The sequence below is a fragment of the Quercus robur genome, chromosome 10 (assembly GCF_932294415.1).
Source record: "Quercus robur chromosome 10, dhQueRobu3.1, whole genome shotgun sequence".
NCBI classification, from domain to species: Eukaryota; Viridiplantae; Streptophyta; class Magnoliopsida; order Fagales; family Fagaceae; genus Quercus; species Quercus robur.
The window spans coordinates 12,564,265-12,591,468 of NC_065543.1; the positions used below are offsets into that span (position 1 = coordinate 12,564,265).

At 35.7% G+C, this 27,204-nt stretch overlaps 1 protein-coding gene across 1 annotated transcript; it reads left to right on the forward strand.

The window, feature by feature from the left end:
• LOC126703574 (isoleucine--tRNA ligase, cytoplasmic) lies at positions 1-27,204 on the forward strand. Its single transcript, XM_050402530.1, has 28 exons — positions 1-469; positions 1,152-1,305; positions 3,080-3,145; positions 3,594-3,737; positions 4,526-4,746; positions 4,891-5,056; positions 7,905-8,018; positions 8,371-8,468; positions 9,438-9,516; positions 10,943-11,101; positions 12,654-12,743; positions 13,445-13,578; positions 13,924-14,083; positions 14,251-14,334; positions 14,492-14,704; positions 15,257-15,382; positions 16,515-16,652; positions 17,169-17,272; positions 17,371-17,434; positions 22,198-22,286; positions 22,415-22,556; positions 23,341-23,404; positions 23,487-23,554; positions 24,814-24,936; positions 25,636-25,701; positions 26,420-26,531; positions 26,705-26,796; positions 26,916-27,204. The coding sequence occupies exons 1-28, from the start codon at positions 90-92 to the stop codon at positions 27,021-27,023; spliced, it is 3,558 nt and encodes a 1,185-aa protein (XP_050258487.1). The 5' UTR covers positions 1-89; the 3' UTR covers positions 27,024-27,204.

Consider the following 27,204-nt stretch of genomic DNA (forward strand, 5'->3'; position numbering starts at 1 on the left):
AAACCCAGACTACATCCACTATAGTCATTTTAGCGTCGAAACTGCAAAACCCTGATTCCTCTCACATAGCGCCATCCGCCTCCGCCACAATGGAAGAAGTATGCGAAGGCAAAGACTTCTCCTTCCCTAAACGCGAGGAGGAAATCCTCCGCCTCTGGACGGAGATCAAGGCCTTCGAGACTCAGCTCGAACGGACCAAGGACTCGCCGGAGTACGTCTTCTACGACGGTCCGCCGTTCGCCACCGGACTCCCTCACTACGGCCACATCCTCGCCGGCACCATCAAGGACATCGTCACCCGGTACCAGTCCATGAACGGCTTCCACGTCACTCGCCGCTTCGGCTGGGACTGCCATGGCTTGCCAGTCGAGAACGAGATCGATCGCCGGCTCAATCTAAAGAAACGCGACGACGTTTTGAAGCTAGGGATTGATAAGTACAACGAGGAGTGCCGAAGCATTGTCACCAGGTTTTTCAATTCAATTCTAATGCTTGTTCATGCATTTTTTTTTTGATAAATACATTTATTTTTTTTTATTTTTGAAATAATAATCTGAATGTTTTTTTGTTCATAATGAATTAAAGATTCACTTCAATTATCAAATTAGGTCATAAAGATTAAATTTTCGTGAATTTAGCAACTCACTTTGTTAGCATATGAAGGCATTTAAGCAATTTTTTTTTTAATTTATAAAAATTTTAATTTTTTGTTAAAATGGTCCTCAGAAATAATAAGATATTTTAAATAATGTACTTATTAAAAAAATGATATTTTAAATGATGTATTTTGTGAATTTTTTAGTTTTAAAAAAATGTTTAAACTTCGTTGACAGATTTGGATAGAAAGATCAAATTGGTTCATTTTAAGGACTGGATTGACAAAAAAGTGAAAAAGTTTTACTTAAATTATCAAATTAGTTCATAAAGTTGAAATTTTGTTCATTTAGCAACTCAATTTGTTAGCAAGTAAAGGCATTGAATCATTCTTATTTTAATTTTCAAAAAAAAAATACTAACAAATAATAAGATGTTTTATAAACTTTGTTGGTTAATTTTTAATGAAAAAGAATGTCTAAAATTGGCTCATTTTTAGGACTAAATTGACAAACATTGAATTTTGAAGGTATTAATGATGTATTTGGTTTTGGTAGGTATGTGGAGGAGTGGGAGAAGATAGTGTGGAGGACAGGGCGGTGGATCGACTTCAAAAACGGGTACAAGACCATGGACTTGAGCTTCATGGAGAGTGTGTGGTGGGTCTTTGCCCAACTTTATGAAAAAGATCTTGTTTATAAGGGTTTCAAGGTCTGTATTTTTCTCGATCCGTTGATCTTTGAATTTTCTTGTTTCTCTTTTAAAGAATTTGGTAGTTACTAGTGAAACTGTTAACTGTTAAATATGTGCTTCTTCATATTCTAATTTGGGAAATGGCTTTCTTATTGAGTTGACGCGTAATGAATTTTTAATGAAATTTTTGGATTTCATTCTGAGTTCCTTTGGATGTGATATGATGGTTTCAATTATTGTTGTTGATGGTTCACTTTAATGGAGCTGGATAGTTTTAGCACTAGGAAGAAGCTGATTTTTTTTTTTTTTTTTTTTTTAAGTTTTGAAATAGTTATTTAATTTATGCTGGCAGTCAGTGATACTAGAAAGTTATAATGTCTGTGTTGTAATTTCTCATATGCAAATGAGCTGTAGTTCAAATTGGCATCTTCTCTCCTTGTAAGAGAGGGTGCAATTTTCAACTCAAGACCCATTACCTGCTTGTGGAAATTACCAACAACTAAGCCTCTGCCACATGTATGTTTTTCTCCATTCTATTTTATTTTATTTCCCACCACATGGATCCTCATCAGCCAAGCCTTACTTAGATGACATTTTATTTTTTCTCTCTACCTTTTTTTTTTGTGCCCTCAACTTGAGTCAAAATTATTTCTTACTTGTGTTAATTGAGTCCTTTGAACATGTCCAACTCATCTCAAGCAACTCTCTCTCATTTTTTATTGCTACGTCCACAAAATTCTCACTACAATTTACAACAAATCCTAAATGGGAAGTTGTTATTGGAGGGTAACGAAGTGATATCAGTGGTAGGCCAAGATTAGAACCAGCAACAATTTGTCATTTAGGATTTCTTGTGAAATGGTTGTGAAAATGTTTTGAACGTAGCATTACTCGTTCATCAATAGGGGCTTCTCCTGTCTTTAAGTGATTTTCCTCATTCTAAATTCTATCTTTCAATGTATTTTCACTTATTCATCTTAGCATTCTCATTTCAGCTGCACTTATTTTTTGAATATTTCTTCCTAATGGCTCAACATTCAGTACCATAGAGTATAGCTGATCTTATAGCAATCTTCTAAAATTTTCCCTTTAACTTAATAGGTATTTTACTTTATGATCACATAGTATTTTTAATGCTCTTCTCCATTGCATATACCCTACTCTAATCTGATGATTTACATTATCTACAATCTCTCAATCTTTATGAATCATTGATTCTTTATGATCACACAACTATGATTCACTTTATCTACAATCTCTCAATATTTAGGATTATTGATCCAAGATATCGAATGTTTTCCCTCATTCCTAATGTGCTTCTCCACTTCTTATATTGAATCTTTATGAATTGCATTTTCTAGGACTAAAAGAGATTTAAATTGAATTTTTATATTATTTTTACATATAAAAAAAAATTATTATTGTTATTGATAAATTACTTATTATACCAAAATCTTAAGTTATTTGAAAATGGTGAATTTAATCATGATAAAAATTCTAACATTTTTTCCTCACGTGTGGGCTCAACCCTCACCCCCCTAATATAAGGGGGACCCAGCACATGGAATTAGCATTTTATATGGAGGTAGAGTTGAGACAAGTTGAAGTTCATGACAACTTGTTCTGATATCATGATAAATTACAGATTATCTTTAAAGTTCAAGCTTATTAGGAATTTGTGAATTTAATTATTAAACCATAATTCTTACAATTATTATGGTTTTGGGTGATGGTGAGGTTTTAAAATTTTAAAGTGGGTTCAATTTAATTGCTTGGATGTTGTGTTTTTCAGGTCATGCCATACAGCACTGGTTGCAAGACACCTCTATCTAATTTTGAAGCCGGTCAAGAATATAGGGTTTGTGATCTGAAACTTCTGTTTACCATTCATATGTGAGGGTTGGTTGCTGAACTAATCGTCTTTAGTGTTTATTTATAACTTGTTCTTGGTATGATGTAATTTTATTTATACCTTGTTCTGTGATTGCTTAGCCCCTTAGGAGTGAATGTCCTTGGATTATCCGGCAATTGGTTCTTGTGGGTGGGGTTAGTTGTCCGTAGGTTTTACTGACTAGAGGTGATTCCAAAGGACTCTTCTTTAGAAAGGTTCCCTACTTTCTAAAAAAAAAAACTTATTCATGATTGGTGGCTGTGCCCAACCAGTCAAATTGGGGGAACTAGGTTCTGGCCACTCTTGTGGTAAACTATCATTTCGGTTTTAAAGCAATTAAATGACTGATTTTTATACAAATTCTTGAACCTTGATTATATAGATTCAATTATGTAACATTCTAGGAGTGATACAGGATGTCCCTGACCCTGAAATAATGGTGACGTTTCCAGTAATTGGTGATCCACACAAGGCGGCTTTTGTGGCTTGGACGACAACTCCATGGACCCTTCCTAGTAATCTTGCCCTTTGTGTCAATGCCAATTTTGTCTATGTGAAGGTATGTTTAATATGTTTAGTCAACTTATATGTGAGCTTCTGTGGTAGACTGTTAACACAGCTAGACGGAGTATTATGATATAAAATTTCCAAATTTACCCTTTAAATAAGATGATTATATTGGTTGTTGTTGGATTGGGTTGAAGGACTTATATTGGAAGGATTCTCCATTTTTAACATTTGTCCCAGCATAAAAATAAAATATTCTTGGGTTTTTAAAATTGTGGGATTGAAGGGTGGCTGTTTGAAGTTCTTTCTGTCTTTAACTTTTATTTAAATTTTTTCAATTTTTATTTTAATTATGTTTTCATATAGAAGTTGGGGTCCTTGGAGGCTCATGCCTTAAAGTGTCAGGCTTATGTGACTGCATTTGCATTAGATCTTGTTATATCTAAGATATTTGTGTATTTTAACATAGGTATCTGCTATCAAGTAGCAGAACACAGGTTTGAGTCTCCCTACTTTGCAAATTTGGAATTTTATTTACCCAAAAAAGAAGAAGATATATGGTGTTTATCAAGTTAATTGATAGTTCCTAAATAAATAGATTACCGAGCAGTATGTTTACTGATTATGTTTAAAGATTGTAAAGATTGCCACTCATTTTCTTGGCACATATTTACCGGTTTTTGTTTGTGGCTGTATTTAGCATTGTTGCTGTATAACTGTATAATGGTATCCGTTTCATGTCATATATATATATATATATATATATAGCCTACAATATGTGGAAGTGTTGTGTGTTATATGTTATTTTGGTATCTAATTTGAGGTGGAAAAGAATACCAGGTTCGCAACAAGTACTCTGGAAAAGTATATGTGGTTGCTGAATCTCGTTTGTCAGCACTTCCTAGTGAGAAACCCAAACCAAATGTTGCTAATGGATCTACAGATGGCTCCAAAAAACCCAATCCGAAGACCAAGGGATCTTCAACTGGTAAAACTGGAGATGCTTTGGATCATTTTGAAGTGTTGGAGAAAGTCTCAGGGGCTTCATTGGTGGGATTGAAGTGAGCACTACTGTTACTCTTTTTGCTTAATTACTATTTGTCATCAGATTACTTCCAGATGATTACCACTGTTTTTGTGAATTTTTAGTAAAATATGATTATGGGGTTTTGGGGGTACTGAAACTGGAAGGTTGTGTACTGCAGGTATGATCCACTTTTTGATTATTTTAAGGAGTACTCTGACTCTGCATTTAAAGTTATTGCGGACAATTATGTCACCGATGACAGTGGTACTGGAATTGTGCATTGTGCGCCTGCATTTGGTGAAGATGATTATCGTGTGTGCATTGAAAATCAAGTGATAATCAAGGTCTTCTTTTTTATTTATTTTTTAATTAAAGATGCATATAATGCTACAGACTTGAGGTTTTGGAAATTTTGATTTAGTACCTTTAGATGAGCTTGTTTGTATGTTCTGTGTGGTCATGCTTCTGACATTGTAGAAAATATGGTCTTAATGTTTGGAGTTCTTACATTTTGGGTTTGACCTTTCTGTTGAAATTATTATGTTCTTTAACATTAGTTCCTGTATTTTTGGTGGATTTTGTTATGTAATTCTATTCCACTTTTATATTATTTTGTTTGAACATTTTTGTTTCACATTTTATTCCACTACATCTTTTGTTCCCTCTCCTTTCCTTCCTAAACCCCTCCACTTTAGAATTGTCTAGTCATTGGACGTTTTCCATACATGGTGGTTGTCTTTATTATCCTTTTTTTTTTTAATAAAAAACAATGTGTGTATCTAAAGTACATTATATCGTGTATATTAAATGGGGAGTCCATGGACCATCTTCTCTTACACTGTTTAATTGCTTGGGAGATGTAGAAGCTTTCCATACATGGTGGTTGTCTTTATTATCCTTTTTGTTTTAAAAAATAAAATAAAAATGTGTCTTTAAGCACATTATATTGTGTAAATCCAATGGGAGTCCATGGACCATCTTCTCTAATACTGTTTAATTGCTTAGGAGACATGGAATCTACTGTTATGTCTATTCAGAGTTGGTTGGGTAATGCCTAATTCAGTGACTGGTATGTTGGGTTCTCAGAGTGGGAGTTTAGGAAAACTCAACAATGGGAAAACTTGGATGGCTGGTTTTAATGCCTTGTGTGGTGTCTTTGGAAAGTGGAATATTCATGCATTTGTGGAAAGGGAATTGCTGGTGCCACATATGAAGTTTTCTTTTCTCAAGACTTTAGACAAGTAGACTTCAAATTCTATTGGTTTCTCCATGCTTCGCTTCATAGACATTTAGGTGATTTATATTTTTGATGTTAATTTCTTCGTTTGATTTTTTTGTTTTGTATTTTTTGGGGCGGTCTCTCTCTTTGTATACCCCATTGTACCAAGACAATGCCTCTTTTTGCGCTTTTCTAATGTCATTAAGTTTCTTATAAAAATAAAAAACATCATATTGGATATGTATAAAAAAAGTGTTGAATCGGATTAGTTGCAGATATATAAAGTATGTCATACTAGAACAACTCCAACAAGCTTTCTTTGGAGTGGGTTGGGGGATGAATCAAAATTCCATTTGTTGAATTGGTCTAAGGTTTGTGCCCCTCTTCAGTATGGTGGATTAGCTGTTAGGAGTTTGAGACATTTTAATGAGGTATTATTAGGGAAATGGCTGTGAGATTTGGGACTGAAAGAGGTGTTTTGGAGGGTGATAGGGGTTAAGTATGGGAGTGAGGGGTGAGACAGGTGATCTTATCCTGTTACTAGTCCTTATGGTGTGAGTCTGTGGAAGACTATCACAGTTGGCTGGCCTGCCTTTTCTCATTATATTTAGTTTGAGGTTGGGTATGGGGCTAGAGTGAAGTTTTGGCAGGATGTCTGGCGGGGGATAGCCCCTTGAGAATGTGTTTCCCTATGTAGTTTCATGGATATTTTGTTGGTTGCCAACTAGGAAGAAGGGGTTTTGAGGTTAGTAGCTATTACTGGGTTTTGGCTTGTGTTAGTGATTTTTCCTTTCCTTGGAGGAGCATTTGGAAGCCAAAGGTCCCCTGCAAAGTGGTTTTCTTTGTTTGGACTGTAGCTTTGGGGAATATTTTGATGATTGATAACTTGCAGAAAGAAAAGTTTTGATATTGGATTGGTTCTGTGTAAAAGTAATGGGGAATCAGTAGACCACCTCTTACTTCATTGTCGAATTGCTGTTATGTTGTAGACTTTGGTGTTCGCTTTGTTTGGTGTTCATTCTATAATGCCGAAGACTGTGGTTGAGCTATTAGCTTGTTGGCTAGGAAAGTTTGGGCTTCATCACAATAGTTTTACTAGGAAGGCTGTCCCTCATTGCTTGATGTGGTCTATTTGGCAGGAGAGAAATAACCTGAGCTTTGAGGACACTGAAAGGACAGGATGAGACCTGAAACTTTTCTTCCATAAACTTTTAGATTGGATGACAGTTTTAGGTAGTCAGTCTATTGTTTTGGTTAATGCTTTGATGGATGCTTGTAATTTGTGTGTGTGACTGTATTTGTTCCCAGTTGTATGCATCCTGTATAATTAGGTCTCTTTTTTGGTTTCAACAAATTTTCATTATTCATAAAAAAATAGAGCACATTATACTCATACAAAAATCATCTTGAAAATCACCTGGTTCCTGTAAGTGATGTTGCTTTGGTGAAGTTTGATGCTCTGTTGCTCTGATTTCATGATGGGAATCTGCCATCATCTATGCACTTCAGTTTTTTACGCCCCAAAATGTAGTCCTCTTTGAAAAGTCAAATAAATAAAATTTCCCTCTTACCCTTTATTTTTTTTAAAAAGTCAATTTCATTCTTCTCGTGTATAAATCAATGAGGGCAGTTTTGGAAACTTGTACCTTTTAACTGATATACAACTCATTAAATGATGTTTCCTTAAAAAGTAGGATATTCTAAACAGGTCCAACCATTTGGGACGGAGGTAGTATTACTTATGTTGTTTAATGAGCAATTTGAAATACTCACCGTCTCCCCCCAAATATGTTGTAACTGAAATTTTATTACTTTTGCTCAGTCTGTTTGTTTTGGTGCACTCTATGTTTTGCATTATTTTTGGAAGGTTTCATTAATGTTTAAATTCCCCAAGAAATTTGTTCACACATGCTTGAATTTTCTGTCCTGTCTTGGAGATACTTCATCCTTTGCTTTGTTTTGTTCTATTGTAGGGTGAGAACTTAATTGTGGCAGTTGATGATGATGGCTGCTTTACTACAAAAATTTCTGAGTTCAGTGGGCAGTACGTGAAAGATGCAGATAAGGATATTATTGAAGTAATTAAGGTAAGGTTCAGACGTATTTGATTATGAGAGTGCTTAGAGGATAACAACAATAATATTTGTGTGGGTGAAAACTCTGAAAATATTGCTGACAGTTGTGTCATCATACAATTCAATACTTATCTTGTAATTGTACGAATTCCTTTATTTCTGAGTTCATGTCCTAAATCTAGTATTTGGATGTCAATGAATGAAAGATTAAAGTATCATTGTCAACTAAAGTTAAAAAGAAAAGTTTGAACCTGAAAACAAAGTTATGTTTTGGGTGGAATGCTATAAATTTTATACCCACTGTGTCATTTACTTGTTTTCCATCATTTTCTTTGTTATATTGTAATTTTTTGTATTTGCTCAGGGAAAAGGTCGGCTTGTTAAGTTAGGAAGCTTTATGCATTCATATCCCTTTTGCCCGAGATCAAAAACTCCTCTGATTTATCGAGCTGTTCCAAGCTGGTAAGTGCATTCTAACTAAGGTTTTTTTGTTAACCTTGACTGCACTTATATTGTAGCTAGCTGTTTTGTTAATTTCCCAAATCCAATTCTCTTTGAACTGATTTATTTATTTATTTAAAGTCATTGGGTTATGTATAAGTTTTTGCACCCACTTCATGAGGCTTCCAACCTTAAGCGGGTTCAATGGTTCAACTCCTCCCCTCTTGCAACCCCCCGGGGCCACTCACTCAGTTACCATAAAATAATATTTCAAAAACATGTCTGATTTTGCTAACAATTGCTGGCGTGACCCTATTCTGAAGGTTGTAAAATTCCAGCTATTGGGAACAGATGCTTAAATTTAATTTTTGCGTTGTTTTTCTATTCATTGGTTTGTATGGAATCTTACCAATATGGTGTTTTCTCCTGTACTTGATGCTGACATGGGAAGTCCTTAGAAATAATGGAGAGATAATTTCTAAGTTAAAATCATGGGAAGTTTCGTTCTGGAGGGATGTTAATGCTTACACTTTAAAAATTCTTAAAGCATTTTAAAAATAAATAACTTGTTGCGACTAATACTTCCATAAATAATAAATATGATTGATCTTTAGTAGGTAATTGTTAAAAGTAGAATGGATAATCGTGTTGACTGAATGGAAGATAGAAAAAAGCAAATGAGGGGTTAGCGCTATTCTGTGGATGTGCAACTCAATTTTACTTTGTAATACAATGCATGTTGATAAAGTGGACTGTATTTGTTGACTTGTCATTGATATTATCCATCTTCTTGGGATGTGTTTTGATATCACTCAAGAGGTTGGAAGGGATTGGGGATGTTACAGGCTCACACAGTTACATTACTTAATATGATGTCTCTTTACTCTCATTTTGTTGTATTTTTTTTTTCCTCCCTTTTCCTCATTTTGTGTTTCTGTGTGTGTTTTTACCGTTTATTCTTCCTGATCAAGCTATTCTATATTTGTCCAGGTTTATTAAAGTAGAAACATTGAAAGAGAAATTGCTTAGAAACAACAAGGAGACTTACTGGGTTCCAGATTTTGTGAAGGTATAGTATCTCCCTGCAACAATGGCCATGGCTTCTCAAAAAAAGCTGGCAGCCTTTTTGAGTCTACAATTGTTGAGTTTTAGATAGAATTTATGACAGCACAAGTTTTCCCATAAAGTTTCTATATGCTAGCTATTATACAAATGTTGACAAACTGAAACTAGCCCAATCTGTTTGGCTTCTGAGAGTGTAATAGTTTGGCCCGGTTGCAATTTCTCTGCATCCTGACTTTTTGGATTTGTGTACAGGTTCATATGTTTGTAATTAACTAATTACCAACCTGAAGACAAACCTGCACCACACCTAGTTGTTTGCTCACTCATAGTTTCTTAATTGACTAATTACTAACTGTTTTAAATATATTTTTTCATATAACAAAGATAATACACATTGTTATACAAAGAAACTGCATATACCTTGTAATTTTCTTAAATCAAACTTGTCACCAGGATGTTATTGAAGCCAACCAAAACAGCCCTAAACTCAAATCTCACTCTAACCCCATCCCCGTTCTCTGTACCTTTTCAATGCCACCTGTCACCTATGCCTCTCCAATGCTGCCATTGCCTCCTCCATTGTTGCTCCTGTGCCCATCAGCAGTGTCACTCTCTTCTCTCATATCTTCCTCTCTTAGCTGATCTCCTCTGATCTTGTCTATCATCTTTTCACCAACCTTATTCTCTCATTTGATCTCATTGATACACTCGATCAGTTGATCTTTGTCCAATTGCATTCTTCCTTCTGGCCATTTATTCAATCCTAATTTGAACAGACACAACATGCCAACCCGTACGATTGCTATTTGGTTCAGTTGTGACGTGACTTAGTTCATTAGTTATGTGATTGTAAATATTCCCTATAACTGATGAATTGAACCATGTACTGCCCTCATATAGGGGCACTCTGCCCTTGGGAGGAAGCTCAAAGTGTGTTTTTAAAAGGATCATGAATAATGGAATGATTCATAAAATATATCCAGAATTAGGAAATGTAGAGTGATTGTAATATGCATTTTTTGGAGATGCTTGTCTTTTATTATTCCGTAATAGGGTGGACTAAAGAATATCTGTGGTTACAGTTTTGGTTACTCCATAATGTGTCATCAGTTATAATTAAACTGTGGCTACATTATAATGGTGCCCTTCTTGATGAATATATATAGGTGGCATGAGCCCAAATATTTGGTGGTTAAGATTTCAGAAAATTAAACTACTTGAAGAAAGTTGATTATTTCTTTCAGCTGAATTATGAATCTTTGATTTTCTTGAACTATTCTATGTTATAATTATAAACAAGTTACAGATTATTTTGGTGTCACATTTATTAATGTTGTGGATAGTAGAGATATGTATCCCCTGTTAGAAAATATGTAATAGATTTTTTAGTTGTTGTAACACCTGCTATCTGTTCTTTTGTCGTGCTAAAGGAAAAACGGTTTCAAAATTGGCTGGAAAATGCAAGAGACTGGGCAGTTAGTAGAAGTAGATTTTGGGGTACTCCTCTTCCTATTTGGATTAGTGAAGATGGTGAGGAAGTAGAAGTCATGGATTCCATTGAGAAACTTGAAAAGCTTTCTGGTGTGAAGGTTTGATTTCTCTGTCTCTCTCTCTTTCTCTCATGGTTGATTAATTTCGTATCTTTATACATTAATGCATCCAACTTTGTATGAATTGACTATTTCACTTTGCAGTTTTGCAATGTAGAAATTGCATCTCTAATTGGTATTATTATTTAGAAAAAAATGGTAATTATGCACAACACTATCAGATTAGGGGGATTGTTGGAATCAAATTTGGGAAAACAATAATCTCAATAAAATATTTATTTCAATTTGCCCTGCCCCCTTTCAGGTTTTGGGTGGTGTTTTACAAATTTTGCTTGTAACTAGTGTGCACTGGATTCATATCAGTGACATCTCCTCCCACTAAAGAAGGGGAGCAGGGTATGGTTGTGGATTCATGACGATGCATGTATAACTTACCAAGACGCACAAATATGCACTTTGTTCATGCTGAAGTTGTGTCTGTGTGTATTAATGTTTTCAATGTCTTTGGACTGGGTACCTGATTTGGCTTAAACCTAACATTCTCCTAGCTGGACCCCTTCACTTATTAGTGATTTGAGGGAATGTCGGGCATCCTCTACTAAGCCTCAATCATGATATTACATAACCTTATCTTCTTGGTCTACTTTAATTATTCTTTTTGATGAACTTTCCATATAAATTGATACTTGTCTTGATGATGTAGTCCTCTCAGAAAGAGGTCATAGTACTCTTAAAAAGTGATTATCATGGTTTATCTCTATATCTAGATATAAAGAATTTTGAACCCCCCCCCCCCCCCCCCCTCTCTTTTTCCTCTAATTTTCTCATGTTTTGATTATTGTGCGATGATATATAGTTTCATGCTACATAGTTATTGTGATTGGTGATTTGAGATTACTTCATTCGCATGATATTTGGCATGAAAAGAGCCCATTGGAGCTTTTTAATTTGATTGCCCTGCTGTTTCCCAAATATCATTGAGAAAGAATAATTGAGTAACACACGCGCGCGCGCACACAGTGGGAGGAAGAAGAAAATAATTCCAAAATTAAGACGTTAAATCTATTTAGTAGATGTTAGAAGAGATGCAGGGATAGGTTTTTTTTGTAAGAACATCAATGTGTCATAGATAATCTGTAATATTTTTTCTTGTTGTACAAGAACCTTTTTGGATCTTAACAAAGAGCAGCACTTGTGCCATTGGGTAGTGGGTTGTTGGAAGAGCTTTGGTGGCACAGTGGCTGTAGTGTGGATAGCTGTCAGGTAATGCTTATGCGAAATCTGGAGTGTATAGAGTAGTTAAGTGGTTGACGTTGTTGCACTCCTTGTCTGTAAAATCATAATCTGGTTTTCTACGTGGCCAGGCAATGTCTTTCTTACTCATGTTCTTTAGATGATCTTGATTTCTGTTGCCACTTTTTTGTCTTGTCCTTCATCCTCTTTTTTTTTTTTGGGACAGAATATTGTGTACTTCCTGTTGAAAAATAAAAATAGAAGAACCCAAAAAATGTTTTTGACTTGATTATCTTGCCATTTTGAAGAATATTTGAAACCATGCATGTGTGCTTATCTTAGTGTCTGCTTTCTACAGGCGGATGATCTGCACCGTCACAAGATTGATCATATCACCATTCCTTCTAAGCGTGGTCCTGAATATGGTGTGCTTCGACGAGTGGATGATGTAAGATTTTTGAATTGGGCTATGCAGTAGAGTGCCTAGGCTTAAATCATTGGTTTTTGCTGTTTTAATTGCATGGCTACATTTAGATATATCACTCTGTACATACTTTAGTCTTGACCTCATATTTCCTTATTCAGAAGAAATAATAATGAAATGGAAGTGGTAAATGAATTGAAAGACATACATTAGCAGTAGCATTACCTGTCCACACAAATGGGAGTTTCTCATGACGTTGCGACTGTGTTGACTTGTGATGTTAATTATCCACTCCTATTGAATCACAACTTCTGTATTTTCCATTTTAAAATTATTGTCTCGCCTATCTATACAAATGGGTGTTTCTCATGACATCTGTATTTTTCCTTCCAGCAAAGCCAATTAGTTATTCCTCTTTGGGTGGTTGTGGTCTTCATTTGGGAGGAGTAAAAAGTCTTAGGCCTCTCAATAGTTGGGAAGAGCTATATGTTTTTGTGCTCTATTGTTTTTGGGTTCTTCTGTTCATTGTATTTTTCTCCTGTGGAATTGAGGTTGCCTTGAAATTTTCCACGATGCTTTTTAATGTGCCTGGAAGCAAGAAAAAAAAAAAAAAAATCAAGTGTATTTCCCTTCTTTATATGGTATATATGCGTGGCTGATTTTGAACAGATATGCTAATTTGCTGCATGGTTTTTTAATGTTAGAATGTTGTTTTATCTTTTCAGGTGTTTGATTGTTGGTTTGAGAGTGGGTCCATGCCTTATGCTTATATCCACTATCCCTTTGAAAATGTTGAACTCTTTGAGAACAACTTTCCTGGGCATTTTGTGGCTGAAGGACTGGATCAAACTCGTGGATGGTTGGTTTCCTGCCTTTTAGCTGTCTATTTTATGATACTTGCCAGGTTCTGATATATATGAATCCTTGATTTCATGGTAGTTGATGTTTCTGAATACCATTTCTTGATTGAATTTGTAACATCTGTTGACCTTACTTTCAATGGTGGAACATCAAACTTAATCAAATCATTGATATAATCCCTTCTTGTTTGATGGGATGTGTGTTCAACTTCTGATGATGAGTACTGAATATCTCAACTGCCTAGGAAGAATTTATTCTTATCTGCTTTGTACCAGTACTACACTTGAGGAGCATCTGTTTTTCCAAGCAGTTTACTTCTTTTAATCACTTTCTCATTCTACAGGTTCTATACTCTCATGGTGTTATCTACTGCATTATTTGATAAGCCAGCATTTAGGAACCTCATTTGCAATGGACTTGTCCTGGCAGAAGATGGAAAGAAGATGAGTAAAAGTTTGAGAAACTATCCTTCACCACTGGAAGTCATTGATAACTATGGGGCTGTAAGTTATTACATAATCCTTGTCTAAGTCGTCTTTATTTTTTATTTTTGGTGTTATTATGTTTGATAAAGTTGGTTGTTCTAATTTGTCTTTCACTATTTTGATCCGCTTACTCAAATGTTGTTTCTCACTCATGCTAAGGTGTATGTCCTATTTTCTATGTGCAGGATGCGTTACGATTGTACATCATAAACTCCCCAGTGGTGCGTGCGGAGCCCTTACGTTTCAAAAAGGAAGGGGTTCATGGTGTTGTGAGTATTGTGTTCATTTTTATTTTAGCTTTTTTCCTTAGAGTTCTGTTTGATTTCAATTTCAGTAAGCTTTAGTGATATCTATTTTGTGCATTTTTATCTTTTTATGCTCTAATTGATCCGAATCTCTCTTTCCTATGTTTGTGTTTCTTCCCAGGTTAGGGATGTTTTCCTTCCTTGGTACAATGCATATAGATTCCTTGTTCAGAATGCAAAGAGACTTGAGGTTGAAGGGCTTGCACCATTCATTCCTATTGATCAAGCCACTCTTCAAAATTCATCTAATGTGCTTGACCAGTGGATCAACTCAGCCACACAGTCTCTTATTTATTTTTTCCGCCAAGAAATGGATGGTTATCGCCTTTACACGGTTAGCTGTCTATTTGCTGTTACTTTGTAGTGGATACTTCATGCTTAGCCCTTGAAAAAAAGGACCATTGCATTTAGAACACAATGAATCATTGTCTGAAGTGAATTTTTGGTAATAATTATAGAATAGTAGATTTTTGTGCATAGGAAATGGTAAATTGCCGGACAAATGCATGTAAGAAGAATATATAAGAGAATTGGCTAAAATGTTCATCAAAATAAATTCCACTTTCTTTTATGTTGTGATATGATCTGTTTTTTATGCGCTGAGAATTTTGGTTTGTTTGGAAATGATGTTGATGTTTTCAGGTTCCGAAAGAACATTCTGGTTGGTATTAGAATAAATTTGATAAAGCACAACAGTAATATAAAAAGTAATTCTATGTATATATTTTTTGAACTAAACAGGTATTTTGGAATGGCAATGAGAACAACATTGTCAATAGTACATTATCAATATCGTGTGGGCTCTGCCAAATTAATGGTGGCTTGTATATATGTTTGAATGTATTGAAACCAAAGTCAGTTTTTAATGGCTCTATTAACTGTACAGGTGGTTCCATATCTCTTGAAGTTTCTTGACAACCTTACAAACATATATGTCCGGTTCAACCGTAAGAGACTTAAAGGTCGTACTGGAGAAGAAGATTGTAGGATGGCACTTTCAACTCTTTATAATGTATGATGGCAGTAACATATATCTTCTTTTTATTTTTTAATTTTTAATTTTTAGTTTAATTTAATTTAATTATTTATTTATTTATTTTTAAGTATTAGTCAATTTGGATTGCATGCCATTACGTGACCTATGGTGTCATCACACAATTAGTGCTATTTTATGTGGTTTGTTTTATTTATGGTCCTGATACTGCTAGTTGGTCCCTATTCCAATTGGCGGAGTCCCTGTTGCTATAGTGGTTTTATCCAGTAATCCCCATTATTTTAGTTACTGTGCCAGTTGTCTATCTACTTTGCATAGTTAATTTCATTTTTTAAGTACAATATGGCTCATCAGCTAGTTGCTTCATTTTACAGATTAGTTTGCAAATTGCTTGCCTGGTGGACATCCTGTAGATTTTTGTTGAAACATGAGCCATCTCTTTTATTAGTAAAAAAATTTGAATTTGTGAAAATATATACTATTCAAACTAAAAATTAGTCGGGTGTATTTTGTAAAGCACAAGAAAACTATATAAAATGCTATATTTAGATTTTATATTATAAGTAATGCTATGGACACAACAAAAAGCCACAACAATTTCACAACATTCCCAAATTAGTATGCCACATCATTGAAAAAGTTTACTTGTCAGGGTGCAGCCTAGTGGTTAGATCCCCGAAGTAATAGGCTTGAATTTGAAACAAGCTATTTTTTTGTATAATTGTATCTAAGCTTTCTGGTCATTCAGCAATTTATTCTCATCTACAAGCATAATATTATTAGTGCTTTTTTCCCCCTTTTCTCCTTCACGAGGGGATGTAAATCTTTCCTTTACCTAGATAAATGCTTATTCTGTACTGAATCTCTTCCTGATTACTATTTAATTATTGGAGAACTTGATTTGGATGGGTAACTTCCAGTCTTATCATCAAAGAAAAGGATCTAAACTCAAGCTCCTGCTGTTAATTGATACAGCTTGTAATTTGGGAGCATTGAAATTGTTCTAGATTAGGGACACTCTTATGTCACATTTCCAAGTGTTCTATTTCTGCTTGTTCATATTTTGGTGCAACGTGCTATTTAGCTATTGAGGAAATGCCTAGCATCATAACATTCACTTATGTTTTAGGTCTTTTTATGTGTTTTTTAGGTCCTTCTAGTTTCATGTAAAGTGATGGCACCATTCACACCATTCTTCACTGAAGTTCTATATCAAAATCTTCGAAAAGTTACCAATGGGTCAGAGGAAAGTATTCATTACTGCAGATTTCCTCAAGAAGGAGGGAAGGTATGGATTACTTTCATTTGGGTGATTTCCTTCTAATGTTTCCCTCTTCCTCTTATTCCATGTTCCTCTCCTTTTTAAAAGTCTGTGCTCTATTGTTTCCTCTATTTTTGAAGGGTTGATCAGGATTAATTCATGTATGCCGATCATATCTAACTGATTTTGTTTTCTAAAATTATTTTTGGTTATTCAGGCCATGAAATTAATGTTAAATTGGATATCTACTTGAAATAATCTTTCACCTAAACATTTTTCTACTGCACCAACAGTTGTCCCAAAATTTGTGCCATTTGTTTATAGAGTAGTACCTTACAAACAATTCAAGAGAGCCTTAATTCCAACTAGTTGTTTAAGCTTTTTTCCTTTTATACCTATATTAAAAAAGTTTTATTGAGATTCTAGTACTGATTTAATTTAGCGTTTCTAGCTAATTCTGATGTTGAACTGATTAACTTTTAGCAACTTCTGAAACCCTGCTATTGCATTTCCTTTTCGTTCTTTTTTTATTTCTTTTCTCAGAGGGGTGAACGAATTGAACAAAGTGTTGTGAGGATGATGACTATTATTGATCTCGCCCGCAACATTCGTGAGCGTCACAACAAACCTCTTAAAGCACCACTAAGGTTAAGCTTGTCTCTTGTTGCTTCTGCTGTTTCTTTGAGTACATGTTCTCATATATGTCACCCTCACTATTGTTTTATTCTTTTCCGAGCAACTGCAGGGAGATGGTAGTAGTTCACCCTGATGCAGACTTTCTTGATGACATAGCTGGAAAGTTAAGAGAGGTATACATGAATATTGTCAATTTATATTGTACTTCTATTTCTTTGTATTTGTATTTATAGTTAGTTGATCTACTTTGCTTCTAATAAATGCTATTTTTTTTTCTAGTAGTATCTCCTATCTAATCATATGTTGTAGCCTGTAACCTGTTACTCGTATTGGTATTGTTGTATGTCTAAATAAGTCTTTTGGTCTCAGTTAGAAGGTAAGCTAGTTTATTGGTATTGTTGTATGTCTAAATAAGTCTTTTGGTCTCTGTTAGAAGGTAAGCTAGTTTATTTTACCGATTTTATTGTCAGTCCCTACCAAATGTTCATCTAGAATTCCTCCAACTTCCTTTTCTTATTCTATTTTTCATTTTTAAAGAGTTTGGGTAGGCATTTGTATTGAAAAAAAGTGATCCCATGCCTTTATTTTTAGGTGAAAACACAATTTTGGTCCTTACATTTTAAGGTCACAGTCAATTTGATCTCTATTATTTTCAACTTGCAATCAATTTAGTCTTTACCGTTAACTCATTAACGGAAAGGGCTTACTTGGCAAACAGTGTGCACTGTTGGCACACTACACATCTACATGGCAATTGAAATAATAATAAAAAATTTATTTATCATTTAAAAATGCCATGTGAACATCTAAATGGGAAAAAAAAAAATTTATTTCTCAAATTTACGTATAGAATTTTTTTTTTTGATCTCAAATTCTTTCTTAGCCTTTGTTTGGCTGCCAAGAAAATGGAGGAAACAATTTATGACAGCACCATTGAAGCTCAGTCACATACACATCTACATATACAACATGATTGGCAAGACCCACAAGTTCCAAATGAAAATTCCACAGCCCTAAATAAACCTCGATTGAAACCCACCAGCCACCAACACATTTTGCAGATCCAAAACCAACCGAGGAACCCATTTGTTGAGAGGAACTCGGTCAAGTACGAACCATCTTGATTAGTAATTCCAGTGATTAGTGCTATTTTGTGTTGTGGGTTTGGAGGAGGAGATTCGCCGTTGGTTGTAGATCTGGATCTGTAATTGTTGTTCTCGAACTTTCACTCCGGGTGACCTTATTGTGGACCCCCCCCCCCCGGGCGAAAGTGGTTGGATCCACCAACTACAGTAAATAGGGTTTCACTTAAGGCAAACAAGAATGAAAGAAAGAATTCTAAAGATCAAACTACTTCTACTTATTCTTCGAAGTATCTTTCAATTAAAGGGACTTTATTTTTATTGTTGGGATGAGTGGGTGGTCGGCGGCTTCCCGGACTTAGCCGAGGTCATCCAGTACAAGATGGTTCGGGCTTCTGGCTCCTCGAGCTCAAACCCCCGGTGAAGCCTAGATTAAGCCGATGAGTAGCTGGACGAAGATTGATTCTCTTGCAAGATCTCTTTAGAAGACTCCGCCTGTTCCTAGAGCTTTCCTTCCTGTCTCTTTTTAAGCGAGTTAAGCTTGCTTTCCGGAAAAGACTCTTTAGAATCTGTGGCTAAGCCGAGTGCCCATCCACTGAATGATCTGTTTGCAACTTTAGCTCTACTCATGAGTCTAACTGAAAGATTTCTATTTTCTAGACAAGAAGTTTTCTCTAAGCTTTTCCGTTTGACAAGCGGATCAGCTCGACTACCGCTGTAACTAGACTGGCTGGACTTGCGGAAAAATTCTATAAGCTTTAGCCCAGGAGAGGAGATTCAGCTTCAATCGAAGATTTCCGCTGTTCAAGCTATCTCATCAGGTAATTAAGTAGTCGGGGATTCCGCTATAGCCTTAGGAATAGGGTACGAATTGGCTGTGGGCCCTGTTTCCTTAGTACCAAAAGCTTAGTAAGAGGAAGAGGGGGTCTTCCGGTAGCGAGAAGGCAGTGAAGTAAGCGGATATGGAGTACTCGAGGGACAGGCCCTGAAGCGAAGAACGAGAACGAGTGGGATCTCAGACGAACAGGAAAGAGAGAGTCAACGCCGGTAGAGGAGAGGACTAGCCTAGGCTCTTCAAGACCTTAAGGAAGTGCGCTTTACCTATGGACGTTGCTACCTGCCTAATTGAGATTCTTTCCTTCTTTTAGGACTGCTATGAACTTCCTTCCCTCACTTTCAGTTCTTCCAAGGTTTCTTCAATGAGAGTGGTTTGAATCTCTCTTCCTTGTGTTCAATTCCATCTTTGAAGATGAAGTAAGTCAAGTTCTGTAAGTGAAGGTGCTTTCGGTAAGCGGCAGAGGGAACAAAGAATTCCTTGTTCAGTCGTTTCCGTCCATCAGTTCTTGGGAGGGGTTGGGGAGGAGAAGGGAAGCTTTACTTCTAGGCTTACTGGAGGCATTCCAGCCCAACATACTCCGGTGAATGGGTCAAGAGAGATAGGGAGGGGAGTGGGATACAGGAAGTACAGTGAACAGTTGAGTGGCTATCCAACCATTCAATCGGCTATGGAGGGAGGTTTCAGCAAGCGGATAAACCGAGGATTACTAGTAAAAACTTAGGTAGGTTGATCGTCGTTCATCCCTCGTGTTCTCTCCCGTGAAGTGATTAATCCCTAAAATGGGCATGCAATCTCTATGGAAAAGCAAGTATTCCAATTGGAGGAAATTTCCACCCCCTCCTGTTTCACCTATCCCTTCATTCCGTACAACATTGTCGTTAAGATCGTTTGATCTCGGTCTGAAGGAAAAATGTGTGTTAGAGGGGGGGGGAAGAGGGGCTCTTGTGAATTGAAGGTGGTGATATGGGAGATTTAACAGTGGCTTGAAGAGTGCCTAAATGGGTTGTCAGTTGCTTGAGGTTTCTAAAACCAGTCTTGCAAATGTTATTAAACTTGAATCAGCAAGTCTTTGAAGGTTTGAGAATTGGTTTTAAAAAAAATAAAAATAAAAAACCTCAATTTAAACCAGACGGAAGCAACAAAGTTGAACCAGCCCAGCAGATGTTTTTACCGGTTTTTTTTTATTGTTATTATTATTTTTTCTATAAATTTAAGAAATGATTTTTTTTTTTTTCATTTAAATGCTTTTTTTAAAATTTAAATGCTTCTTAAAAAATGCTGATGTGTCATTTTAAAAATGATAAATAAATTTTTTATTATTATTTCAGTTGCCACGTAGATGTGTAGTGTGCCAATAGTACACACCGTTTGCCAAGTAATCATTTTTCATTAGTGAGTTAACAGTAGGGACTAAATTGATTGCAAGTTGAAAATAACAGGGACCAAATTGACTACTACCAAAATGGTGTTTTTGCCTTATTTTTATTATTTTTTACATTGTGGACTCTTGAGGTCGTGTTTGTTGAGCACTTCATCCAAGCTATATTTCACTTCTCTGGTCTAACATAGCATGACTGATGCCGAATGTCTTAAAGATTTTATGGGAATGGGCTTATTTCATGTCATCCAAGTCTGTTAGGTCTGTTTGATTCATTGCCTTAAGGTGAAAAAAAGGGACTATTGAGATTAGTTACCTTAACGTATGCTAAAGTATATAAATGATTTGTTTTTAGGTTTTCCAAACACGTTTAAAAAAAAAAAATTAAAAATTAAAAAGTAGAATTTGACACCATTTAAATTTTAGAAAATGAAACCAAAGAGGTTCTTCTGATGACTGGAAGCATGGAAAAGGAGGGAGTTTTAAGTATGAGAAAATTTCAATGTCATATTTGCCTCCTATTCTCTTCTTCATTTCATCCAAACCCGAATCCCTAGGGGTAGAGGGTGTGATAGGCTTTGTTGGGATCTTAATGGCAGTGGGAAGTTTGATGCTCGATCTTTCTATCATAAGATTCGTAATGCAGCTCACTCCACCTTCCCTTGGAAGGGTATTTGGAAAGTTAAGGTTCCTAAAAGGGTGGCTTTTTTTATGTGGACAGCGGCTCATGGTCAAATTCTAACATTGGATAACCTTATGCTTCGTGGGCGTCCTATGGTGAATCGATGTTATTTGTGCTGTTGTGATGCGGAATCTGTGGATCACTTGTTACTTTCTTGTCCGATAACTCATTCTTTGTGGATGCATATGCTTCGGTTGTTTGGGATCGCTTGGGTCATGCCAGGTTCAGTTGAGGACTTATTATTCTGTTGGTTTCATTGGCTTGGGAAGCATAGTTCTGATATATGGGATTTGGTCCCAGGCTGTTTAATGTGGACTATTTGGTCTGAACGGAATCGGCGGGCCTTTGAGGATGAGGAGAAAACGGTGGTTCAGTTCTTTGAGTTTTGCCAGAGGACCCTCTTCGATTGGTCTCATTGTTGGGGTTTCTCGGATTGTTCTACCCTTACGGATTTTATTTCTTCTATTAGAATAGTTTAGGGGCTGCTTTTTGTCTTGCTGTTTTGTTTTTCCATTGTTCACTACCGTGAACTCTTTTTGTTTCTCTTACTTTTCTTTTCTAATAATATTCTCTTCTTACTTATCAAAAAAAAAGTTTATTGTTTGCTAATTTTCTGTTACACCATTGGTGAAACTTGGAAGGCTTAATTTATTGATATCTGTTACACTATTTATCATGTATTTTTTTTAATTATATGTCATTTTTGTTAGTGCAAAATGTTGGCTTGCATATTGCTCTGGTTTTTTCCTGTTCAATAAATACGATAGCCTGTCATTGTATACATTGGATCACTGTTATTAATAGGAAAACTACACAAACGATGGTTCTTGTTTATGTAGTTTCACTTACTGGGGTGTCTTATCTTTCTTGTCATTCTTTCATGTTTTTATGAATCCTTCCCCAACTTCTGCAACCAGTGCTGCCATTTGATGTACTTATTTCCGTTTGCTTTGCAGTATGTGCTAGAAGAACTTAATGTGCGCTCTCTTGTACCATGCAATGATACCTTGAAGTATGCTTCTTTACGTGCTGAACCTGATTTTAGGTACGTTCATTGTTTCAACACTTGTGAAAGGCAAGGTATTTGTGTTTTGTACCTTATCAAACAGAAAAATAAAAAGGTATTTGTGTTTTGTGCTTTTGTTTGACTTCCAATCTATTGTTTTCTTCTAGTGTATTAGGTAAGCGGCTTGGAAAATCTATGGGAGTAGTTGCCAAGGAAGTCAAAGCCATGTCACAGGAAAATATTTTAGCCTTTGAAAAAGCCGGGGAAGTTATTATTGCTGGTCATTGTTTGAAGCTAACTGATATCAAGGTACTAATCCTTTTTTAGCTAAAACAATATATCATCAATATCTCTGTAACAATCTGTTTGAGATTTATATTTAAATACTGGTCGTGTGTGTGTATGTTTTGCCTTGGCAATATTTGATTCTTGATGCTGTTGAATGGCCAGCAAAATAGCAATAGTATCATTTAATACCTTGGAAATTTAATATGTTCCTTGGAAAAAGTGACCAATGGCTCAAAAATAATAACCTTGGTCTTACTATTGCTTCGATTTACACTAGCATAAATGGTGGAAACAATTTCATCAGAAATGCAATCTAACAAACATGGAAGGAGTTTGGATTTCAATTTGAAGATTCCTTTAAGAAGCTTAACAAAGTATTGATTGTCCTTACACCTAACGATACCCTTTTTTTTTTTAAGAAAAAAAAAAAAACTTTGGACTAACTTCAGGTTTAAGAAATATACAAGTGCTAAATGGGTAGTCCTAGCCACTTAGCAATGTTTAGGCGACAATAGTTTGATTTATAATGGAGATAACAATACTATTCCTGTCTCATTCAGTGGGGATGGACCACCTTGGGTTGGTCATGGCTCATTCATAGGAAAAAGTTATCTTATATCTCTTACAACATGGGGTGGGTCCCACATGTGTGAGGGTGGTCTTAGAGATACATGGGTGGGTCCCACATGTGAGAGGGTGGTCTCATGAGATACCGACTCCATTCCTGGTGTCTTTCATTTTATTTAAGGAGTGATGGGCTGCAATTGTGTTAACATATCAATTTTGTCAACTTATTAATTTTCAGGTTGTTCGGGATTTCAAACGTCCTGATGGAATGACAGAGTTGGAGATTGATGCAGCTGGAGATGGTATGGATTATTGACGACGTCTAATTTAATTTATCATGTGACTATAGTGTTGTCTTTACATAATCTGCATTCAATGGTTCAGGTGATGTTTTAGTGATTTTGGATTTACATGCGGATGAGTCATTGTTTGAGGCTGGTGTTGCTCGTGAGGTAAATTCAAACCATTGTTATGCTTATTATACATGCTGTGTTTATCCATTCTAGTCATGTAACTTACATCTATTTTTTGTCGTGGAATATATAGTCTACACTGATAGAAGTATGGATAGGCAATGCCAATTAAGAAACAAAAAACTAGTATGTGTGGGTCAACACTGATTAAAAAGAAAAACTAGCATGTATAGTCAACTTGTTTGTTATGTTATAATGACATGCATTTGTAAGTGTCCTTTAGACTATGATGTTGTTGGGGTGCTTCTTTAAATTGTTTGTGTTAGTATTCACAGAGGGTGTGATAGGGAGTGTGGAGTTTAAGCCCTCCTATGGGTGATAATGACAGAATGTGGAGTTCAAGTTTTCACAAGGACTTCAATGATCGGGAGTTGGCGGCTTCCTACTCCTTTCTTCATTTCATCCAAACCCGAATTCCTAGGGAAGGAGGGTGTGATAGGCTTTGTTGGGATCTAAATGGCAGTGGGAAGTTTGATACTCGGTCATTTTATCATAAGATTGGAAATGTAGCCCCTTCCACTTTCCCTTGGAAAGGAATTTGGAAAGTTAAAGTTTCTAAAAGGGTGGCTTTTTTTATGTGGACAGCAGCCCATGGTCAGATTCTAACTTTGGATAACCTTATGCTTCGTGGTTGCCCTTTGGCAAATCGTTGTTGTTTGTGTTGTTGTAATGCGGAATCTGTGAATCACCTATTACTTTTTTGTTCGATAGCTCATTCTTTGTGGATGTATATGTTTCGGATGCTTGGGATGGAATGGGTTATGCCAGGTTCAGTTGTGGACTTATTATTTTGTTGGTATCATTGGCTTGGGAAGCATAGCTCAGATATTTGGGATTTGGTTCCAGGATGTTTAATGTGGCCTATTTGGACTGAACGGAATCGTCAATCTTTTGAGGATGAGGAGAAAACGGTGGTTTAGTTATTAGAGCATTGCCAGTGGACCCTCTTCGATTGGTCTCGTTGTTGGGGTTATTCGGATTGTTCTACCCTTTTGGATTTTCTTTCCTCTATTAGTATAGATTAGGGGCTGCTTCTGTCTTTTTTTTTTGTTTCTTTCTTCCTTTGTTCACTACCGTGAACTTTGTGTGCTTTTCTTGCTATTCTTTTATTAATAATATTCTCTTCTTACTTATCAAAAAAAAAATAGTATTCATTGAAGTGCTTGTGTGTAATGTTATTGTAATACTGAAGTGGAACGTTTCTGATGATTGAATTTATTAAAAATTGTCCATTGTAGATTGTGAATAGAATTCAGAAGTTACGGAAGAAAGCTGCATTGGAACCTACTGACATAGTTGAGGTTTACTTCAACTCATTGGATGAAGATAAATCACTCTCTGAGCGAGTTTTGAATTCACAGGTAATATTGTCTTGTATATATACTAGGGCTTTCTACTTGAATTGTTAGTGATATGGGTTCTTCTTTCATCTGGTTGTTGCTTGAGAGTTTATATTTATAACTTACCCAATAACATCTATCATTCATTGGTTACCAGTTAAAAATTTGATGTCGTCAAATTGCTTGAAATTGTGAAGGATTGAGTTGCACTACGACAGCATGTGGAATGTCTGCTGTCCTAGTTGTGCACGTGACTCCCTCCTGTGCCTTCGTTGTACATGTGTATTAAAGAAGTGCCTCTCAATGTTTAGTTAAATGAGAATACTTTCCATGAATATTCTTATATGTCCCAGCTTTTGGGAATTTCTATATCACATGTTTCTTTAATTACTTTGACATTAATAATAGGTGTTAGCTTCTGTCTATGTTGCTCCCCACCCCTGCTTTTCTTATTTTTTCGAAGTTCAAACATTAGATTCCTTCCTTTTTAAAGGGATTTGATTGACTTTTCCTTGCTTTGCGGTCAATGGTGTTTTCTACCAAGTATTGTGTTATAAAAAAAAGAACTCACATGCTTCTTTGTGTGCTTGCATATCTTTTTTTATAATTTGTGCAAATATAAATCTTAATGGTCTCACACTTGTGTCATATCAACAAGTGTCTGACATGATTACCACTTACGCCCCATATTTATAGCTCAATTGTTTAATTTAATTGCAGGATTCCTACATTGCAGATGCGATTGGTTCCCATTTGCTTCCTTCTGCCGTGAAGCCATCACATGCGGTAAGTTGCATAGAATAGGCACTGCTTGTTTTAGTTTGAAGAGTCCTGATATTCTTTCTTTGTTCTTTATGCTTTTAATCTTCTTAAAAACAAACCTTTTCTTTTTTGAGTATAGAATAGGCACTATTTTTTTTACTGGAATAAACAATGAAAACCTGTTTTTCTTTCTTTTTTTGGATGAAATTATATGGTACGTACACTGCTTCTTTGGTGAAAAAACAGATTGAAAGATTGGGAGATGCAACAATTAATGGGGAACTATACCTTCTACTATCTAGGTTTCTGATATAGTGGAAGGACATTGGTTAATTATGGATCTTGGATCGCACTAGATGTAGATTGAGTTTTCTTCATCATCTTTTATTCTTTTGTGAACATGGTATATAAACATCATTGCTTCCCGATGGATCTGAGTTTAAGTTCCCAACATGGCATACTTGTGAATATTTTAGAGCTTGAAGGTTCAAGATGTAAATATGAATAGTTAACTTCCATTCCATGGACTAATTGTCTCTAATGGTGTGCGTAGCTTGTACCATGGATTAAATCTCCTGATCCGTCTTTCCTTTTCTGTTGAACATACAAGAATGTTTATGGGGAATAATGAGTGCACGGAGTCAGTTCTTAAATGCAATTTAGCTTCTGTATTTTCTTCACGGCGGTCCAGCATATGGTAAATTTTTATATATTTGTTTCTCATGCATTGTGTAAATTGCAGGTCATTATTTGTGAGGAGAGTTTCCATGGGATTTCTGGAATGTCATTTGTCATCAGCTTGACAAGGCCTACACTGATGTTCAATTTAGATGCAATTCATAGACTAAATGCAGGTTTGTTATCTCTCTCTCTCTCTTTCTCTCTCTCTAAAAAGTAGAGCCAAAGCTCTCTTTAAAAATAATAATGGAGCCAAAAGAAAGAAAAATCCCCATGCACTGTTGAACTGCTCATGAATTTGTCCATTTTTGTTATCTTCTTTCTATAGAATGATTTTCAATGGTTGCAGGAAATTCAAAATTTGCTCAAGGTCTTGAGACTTATTTGCTATCTAGGGATCATACAAATTTGAAGTCTGAGTTTCAACTTGGAAATGGAAAGGTCTGTTTGTGCTCTGAGCTTGTTTGCGCGAGTGACTATCCAAAGAAGTTTGTTTTGACTGAAACACTTGGTATTAGTCTCATGGTCCTTTCTTAATACCTCTTTTTTTTCCCCTGCAGATTACAGTCGATTGCATTGAAAATCTGCCTCCTGTTGATTTGGTATTGGGTGAACACCTTTTCTTGTCAGTTGGAGATTATTTTTCTAGGACAGAGAAATCTGAGTGACTTGATTCACATTGAACGGTCTTTTTTATTTTCTCTTATTTTTTCTCCTTGTACTACGCTTTTTTGCCCAGGAAAAAATTGAGGTCACCTGCAGGCAGTTAAAATTATCATTTTTGTTATTGTACATACACTACATGTATTAAAGGAAATTAATGCCAGTTGGTCTTATGCTTTGTTTCAA